The sequence below is a fragment of the Carassius auratus genome, chromosome 50 (genome assembly GCF_003368295.1).
Source record: "Carassius auratus strain Wakin chromosome 50, ASM336829v1, whole genome shotgun sequence".
Classification (NCBI taxonomy): domain Eukaryota; kingdom Metazoa; phylum Chordata; class Actinopteri; order Cypriniformes; family Cyprinidae; genus Carassius; species Carassius auratus.
The window spans coordinates 6,753,715-6,761,070 of NC_039292.1; the positions used below are offsets into that span (position 1 = coordinate 6,753,715).

Here is a 7,356-nt window from a genome sequence, read left to right on the forward strand (position 1 = left end):
CTCAATACAGAATCCCCACGCCAAGGCCATGCATATTATGCATTTGACGAAATGTGAACTGACACAAATACCGTGGCTCACTTTCAATCCGATTACTCGGCTAAACCACATCAATACCAGCCAGCCAACGGGCGCTGGCGTCCCCCCATTCAAGTGGCCAGTGAACAACCCCAGCTCCTCCTCAGTACACAAGCATCCCAGCTACGTCTGCTTTGCCCCATGTTCAACTTATCAGGCATACTCAATAGGACCCTTTCAACAACGTTCTCTTCCCTGCTCTCTGAGATCAGGTTTAAAACAAAGCTAAAGATTGTGCTTATGGGCTCAAGTTATCAACACCACCCTACAGCCCCATACAAGTATTTAACTTTAAAATAAGGAATCCTCCCTCCAAGCAATGAATTTTTTATTATTATTTTTATTTTTTTGTGTCCCATTTTAAACTCATTAAGTTCCTTTTCCTATTATGAGTATCAGTAAGAAAAATGCCAAGGGTTAGCATGACCAAAGATCATTTTATTTGCAGCTGTAATTGCTTTTTAGCAACAAGCCTTTAATTTAAAGTGATCTTGACAACCAGGAGTATTGTTCCTTTTTCAGGATGCATAGCAACGCTTGGGCTTCCCCAGAAACACAATTTAACTAGAGCCATTTACAAGCTTTATTTCAAAACAACCTGACAGGTGCTGAGGACTCTGAAGAGATTTGCCGTAACTGTGAAACTTTATGAGATTAAAATGAGAAAAAAAATACATTTGCCACATTGATGTGGCCTGAGCTCCCATGACCAATTTAACTCTAATGAACAGATTCTGTGAGATTTTCTTTCTCTCAAAAGCTTGTTGTTTTCTTTTAAATGCCTATGGTGAATTAGCTATTGATAGATATTGTATTGTAATGTATGTAAATTAAGTATTATCAGAGGATGATGAGAAATATATTAGCCATGGGAAATTGATTTTTCATTTTGTATTGTAACCAACCATCACAAAAACTGAAATACACACAAGCCCATTAACTATTTAAGTATAAGAAAGATTTCAGTTAAATTGTTTTGGATCAAATAAATATGTAATAAAATTATTTATATTAGGTGTAGTAATTTATATTACCGATGTAATACTGGCCTTAAAGTTATAGTACATAAGTTTCAGTTGCTGATCTGTTAGCTAAAGCTGTCTAACCGACAGAACGCAAATCAAAATGCTTTGTTCGGTTTGCTCCCGCGATATTTTTAATGCAGAAATGTTTAAACCCAAACCTTAAGGTGTTAAAACCAGACTAAAATGTAGTGTTAAAATATTTAATTAAATCAGTATTTGCAGGTTATTATTATTTGTAGAAGTAATAGGCTAATAAAAATAATAAAAACAAAGATGTTACCATAAATTATGAAATTAGAATCTGAGGTTGTCGGAAATATATGCAAAAATATTCATAATAATACAGAGACAATACATGTATTGTGAGATTTAGGCTTTATATTTTATATTTTACTGTTGCTAACTGGTCTGCGTCATTTAATTATATCATATATAGATACCAACATATTTAAGATAATATAATCTTATATTTATCTCTCCCCATACATTATAAGGAGTAGTTTCTATTAACAAAAACATAATTTCAACATTATAAAAGTACTAAGTTTTACTATTTTTTCGTTTTCTGTTAATATTACTAAGAAATTTTAAAGTGCTTTAAACGGATTGCCATTTCACTTCAGTTGCTTGGAATAGATTTTGCACAATCTGCAAAAGTGCGGGCGTTAATATGTGTCTAGAGGAGGCAAGGAACATTTATGTGGATATAGTATCTTAGAAATGTGTTGAATTCATGAGTTTAATTCAGCGCCCCGACTAGCTCCACTCCCTGTATTTGGTAAAGAGAAAACAATCGTGCCATTGCTTGGAAAGCAAGCAGAAATTAGTCTCGGTCACCGAGACTAAGCTATATTTACAGCAAACCATCTGCTTTATATGAACAATAGGGTGATTTCAAGTGCAAAAAAAAAAAAAAAAAAAAAAAGGAATAAAGTGCTTTGAACGTGCAGAAGTCCTCTTGGGTTTTCTGAAGGTGTCTTAATACGACTGCCCCGGGTGGTGCTAAAAACAACTGATGAAAATCTAAAAGTCGTATTATTGGGTAAAAAATTTTATAATTACGTGATAATCACTGGTCTGTTATGGCATTTGGGTAGATTTTAATACTTGTTTAAGCAGTAGCAAAAGCTGTCGACAAATTACTGCATTTAATGAAGATCACTAATGTGATTTAAGATAGATTGATTATAAAGCTACAACTGCTATTTTAAGTTCTGGTTCTGGTTATATTGGTCTACACACACACACACCCATATATATATAGCCTATGTATGTATGTATATCTCAGTCGTAAAAAACTTGGGATACTGGGCCGTAATAAAGGAATTAAAGCTGTCCCAAAATTACTTGAGAGAAGCCACTCTCACACAGTAATGCCTGCCTCTAACAAAGATTTCTCTGCTTTCACTAAGATGGTTGCTAAGACTGACTAAGACGGACTAAGACGGCTGTCGAGCTGATGGCGTTTTAAAAAGTTATTTTATAAAGTGTAAGTATCACAATCCGTTTGTGCGAAAGAGCAACGCCTGGCGCATAATTTCATGGAGATATACTCGACGTGTCATCGCTCAGGGCTCACGTGGAGTATGTCTCCCCCTCGTCTTTTTCCCTGTCCAAATCAAAGCGCACGAGTTGACTTCGCAGAGATAAATGTGAAGGTAGCTGCAAGAAAATGAATGGCTGGTGGGACAAATCCTGACAGAGCAGCGGTCAAACGCCATTAGTCACAGGTCTTAGCCCACAGGCTTTGGGATTCACCTCTTTTGGTGCATCTTACAGAAGAGAGCGTCTGTCCCAATAAAAGCCTCCAAGGAGAAATCCTTTTGTTTGGACATTTTCTCGTTTTATAATATATTTTATCGGTAGGCGTTGGGTATTTTGCCCCTGCGGTTCAGCAGTAAAACTTGAAAGGTTGTGCTTTGCCATCCACGTGTGGCGCAAGCATCTTCTCTGACCCAGCTCCTCACACAATGAATTCCATCTTTTTGACTCTCTTTAACTTAATGGAAGTAAATGTATGTGACCTATGAAGCCTTATTCAGTTAACCATTAGGGAAAGAAATATTGTCTAGATTTGTTTTCCCGGAAATATCTATCTATCTATTTATCTATCTAGAAAAGAAAGGTTGTAGGCAAAGTTATATAAACATTTTTATTCAGAAGTTGCTAGTAAATTTCACGAATAATTACAAAAAATCAGGAAGTAACACAATGGATTAAACTTGAAATTTTGAAAACTGGCAGTATTTTCATGTATAAAGTAATCCAATAATCTTTGTTTTATTTAGCAATTTTGCAATGATAATTGAAATTAAAGTGGTTGAATAACGTTAGTAAATTTACTATTAATTAGTAATAAATTATATAGGTTCTTTTAAGAGCCTGGATTTCCTTTAATTTATTATCTGTTTCATGGCGTAGGATGTCTATAATAATGTATATAGTAATAGGCCTATTTGTAACGGCATGACTATGACGATGATTATTTATAGTCCCTGTTTTTTTTTTTTTTTTTCGTAAAAGGCCGTTATCTACGGTTTGCTTGAGGTGTCTAATCCAATCCGAAGTCCTTCTGTCCAATCCGGACGCGCCGCCTCTAGAGTAAACGGAACTCACGCGGAGAATTTTGTTGAACTTCATTGTTAGAGCTGTCACTCATAAAAAGGCTTCTCCAGTGGTCCACTATAAAAACCCTGTTAGAGAGAGGGACGGGCAAGAGCTCCACATTCTGCCCTTTTGGACCCTAATCTACGAGACCCTCTGCAGTGAGAGAGTAGCAGCACGTGAATTCCTCGCTGTCATTTTCAACAAAAAGACTATGATGTTGCCAAGTGTTATTGCGCCACCTGCTATGTACCCGAACTTTCTGCGGCCCTCGGCGGCTTTTTCCTTGCCTCCCACTTTACAGTCAGCGTTCAGAACGCACTCGAGTTTCCTGGTGGAGGACCTGTTGAGGATCAGCAAACCCGCCTCCTTCATGCACAGGAGTATCCCGTCCCAAAGCGCATCTCCTCCGGACACAGCTCTGAACAACTCCTTCGCAGTCCACGTCGCCATGTCTACGACTTTGTCAAAAAGATCAAGCTCTCCACAAACATCAATTTCAAACGATCCAAATTACTTGAAATTCGGAGTGAATGCGATTCTCGCGTCAACAACCCGAAACGGTAAGTTTCTTGTATGATTATACATTATATCTTTAATGCTAATGATAAAAAGTCCAAAAACAGTTTTTTCTAAGCAATTTGTCTGTTTTGTTTAAAATGTGCTCATTAAGAACACGGCGACATTGATGTTGTAAACGTATTTTATGTGACATTCAACTTTTAAATTTCATTTAATTAAAATCAAGTTTATTTTGTGTCATAGCTTCACCACCACCTTCAGTGCAAGGGATGAATGCGAAAACATTTCCGTTTCCATGCTTTGACGCCTTATTCCACCCATTCGTCAGAGCATCATATTTCTCAGGTGGGTGCCTAAAAAAATCGATGTGTCATTTCGGTCCAACTGATGGGCCTTCAGAATCTGCTTCCAATGTTGTTATTTGTAGGACATTGTGGAATCAGTCTCGCTAATTTGATGCCCTATTTAGCAAACGCAGTGACTGCTGACATTTTGCACCGCTTCCCCTAATCCACAAATTAGCCGGAATTGTCATGGTCCCAATTTAAGGCGGGTCCGCTCTCACAAGCAAACTGTTGGCATTTCTTCATCGCTGCCTTTTCCCACCGAGCCAGTGTACTTAGTTACTGATTGGCAACAATGCTTTCAGCACCATGACCAATTGGTCAGCTCCCTTTGGGCCGCCACACACAGACCCGTCGTTGACTTAAGCATGCTGCAGATAGGCATTTACCAGTCATGGACTAATTCCCCTATTAGCTTCTATTCAGAGTTTCAATATTCTCACAAGACCGCATAGAGTTTGGGGAGTCTTCAAGGGACGTCCAAGCCACAGATTTGGTTTCATGTATCAGCATGAAAATCGCTTAACAGGTTGCTCTATTCTTAATTAGGCTACTGTGTTCACTAGTACCAATATAAATGGATTATTAACGTTGCTTAAAATATATTCTAAACAATGTAATGATTAAGAAAACTATATTTCTACATTGGTTAAAGCTAAGTATACCTCAAATAAAGCCAATAAAAGTGGGTCTATTATGCTTTAAGCTTCATGTCCATCAATCCACTGAATGCAGGCTACAAATAGCCTTGTGGATCGTGCACTCATTCAGACCGGCGATAATAGACTGATTCTTTTCACCCCTGTGTGAATACGTCAACAAAACAACTTGAGCAGTATGAATGGCTTTTCGTGTCCATTTAGTGAAAATATTTGGGGACAAACATAGTCCCCCACCATCAGTATTCTCAAAATGTCCCTGGCATGCCGTTGTGTTTAGTTTTAAAGTGTAAATCTCTTTTGTGGCCATAATATATGGCTTTAGTGGCCTGTCCTAAGCCTTTTTCAGTCAGTTCATTACTACACAATTACCGTCCACGCTTCATTAGCACCTCTATCTTTCACTGGAGCGCTCTGAATGACTGCTCGCCCTTTTTACCATACCAATGCTTTTGGGAACCAAGCAATGTGCTAATAAGCTTCCTCGATTCGTATCACTCAAATGGACGGATTTAAAAAAAACATTAAAGCCCAACTTTCGTTCCATGCCCAATGACTACTTCCTGTTCTTAGAAAACACCCATATTAGCGTATCTTCAGCGAAACGTGTATTTTAAAATAGTTTGTTTGGTTGTTTCTCATAGCATCGTCTCCAGCAGTGCCTATTCCCGGAACTTTCGTATGGCCCCTCACAGCTCGAGGGAAACCGAGGAGAGGAATGCTTCGAAGGGCTGTCTTCTCTGACGTGCAACGAAAAGCGTTGGAAAAGATGTTTCAGAAACAAAAGTACATCAGCAAACCAGATAGAAAGAAACTGGCGACGAAACTTGGCCTTAAAGACTCTCAGGTAAGCTGACGTTGTCCACAAACACATTTTTATACCTTTATGGGCATTTTACCGTACCTTTGTGGGTGTCTGAGGTAAATTGTGAGCTCATGTCTTGCAAATTCTTTTTCGTCAGGTAAAAATCTGGTTCCAAAATCGAAGAATGAAATGGCGCAATTCTAAAGAAAGAGAGCTTCTGTCTTCAGGAGGATGCAGGGAACAAACATTGCCGACGAAAATGAACCCCAATCCTGACCTGACCGACGTTGGAAAAAAGTTTGAAACTGACGATGCGGCCCTGAGAGAAAGCCCGCGCGCGCCCTTCTGTCAGCCGCGCGGAGATCACGAGTTCAACGTAGATTTACGTTTCACTTCGCCTTCCATCTCAAGCAATCACTCAGACTTCTCAGAATCAGAGGACGAGGAAATAACCGTGTCATAATCATCAATCAGATTGTGTAATTTCCAATGAATAATGTTTATGCACAAAACTGGAGAAAAGTGTTGTTGTTTGACACGGTAGCTGTGTGAACTTTAATAGGAAACTTTTCAGTTGAAGAGATAATGTCGCAACGGCTGCGTTTTTGGCAGCTTGTATAGTGTTTTGTATGAATAATTTGTATAGAAGTTTTATACCAAGATTATTATAATCTTTCTTAATGATTTGGGATCCTTTGTCTATAATCTTAAATATATAGGCTAGATGGCAAATTTCTAACTTAAAAGTCTTATATTATTTTGTATTCCGATGTTTTTGTAAAAAATGTATATATATGTGAAAAAAAAATATTTTTACAAATTAAAAACCCAAAAGCAAAATACAAAAAAAAAAAAAAAGTTTTTGTTTGTCTGTCTCGAAAATAACATTTTTATGCTATTTACATGACCCGGCAGTAGCCTATATTTTTGACCAAATGGAAATCACGACATTTCATAACCAATATTTGTATCCAAGACATTTGTATCTCACGGCAATTCGTACATATTTTACGACGCTTTATGAATTTGTACGACCTCATTCGTACAAATTCATACGATTTGTGCTAAATCTCGAGATGGGTCTGGCTGCAAATCTTCGGTATCTTATTATTTTACGTATTACCAGAAAAAAAAAAAAAAAAAAAGATAAGCCACAATGTATCACATTTCCTATAGTTAATGGTCCCCAATAATACCTGCCAATAAGGTGAATTAAACAATGGCACTACTTGTTTACTTCTTCCCCAACTTTTGAAAAAAACATAACCCTTGACAGTTTGTCATCGAATAACTGACAGAGAATCATAGATGGGCAGGAA

At 37.7% G+C, this 7,356-nt stretch overlaps 1 protein-coding gene across 1 annotated transcript; it reads left to right on the forward strand.

Moving 5' to 3' along the window:
* The first annotated feature begins 3,651 nt into the window (after positions 1 to 3,651).
* On the forward strand, positions 3,652 to 6,868 carry LOC113066817 (homeobox protein DBX1-B-like). Its single transcript, XM_026238862.1, has 4 exons — positions 3,652 to 4,270; positions 4,473 to 4,574; positions 5,877 to 6,079; positions 6,195 to 6,868. The coding sequence occupies exons 1-4, from the start codon at positions 3,922 to 3,924 to the stop codon at positions 6,498 to 6,500; spliced, it is 960 nt and encodes a 319-aa protein (XP_026094647.1). The 5' UTR covers positions 3,652 to 3,921; the 3' UTR covers positions 6,501 to 6,868.
* The last annotated feature ends 488 nt before the right edge of the window (positions 6,869 to 7,356 follow it).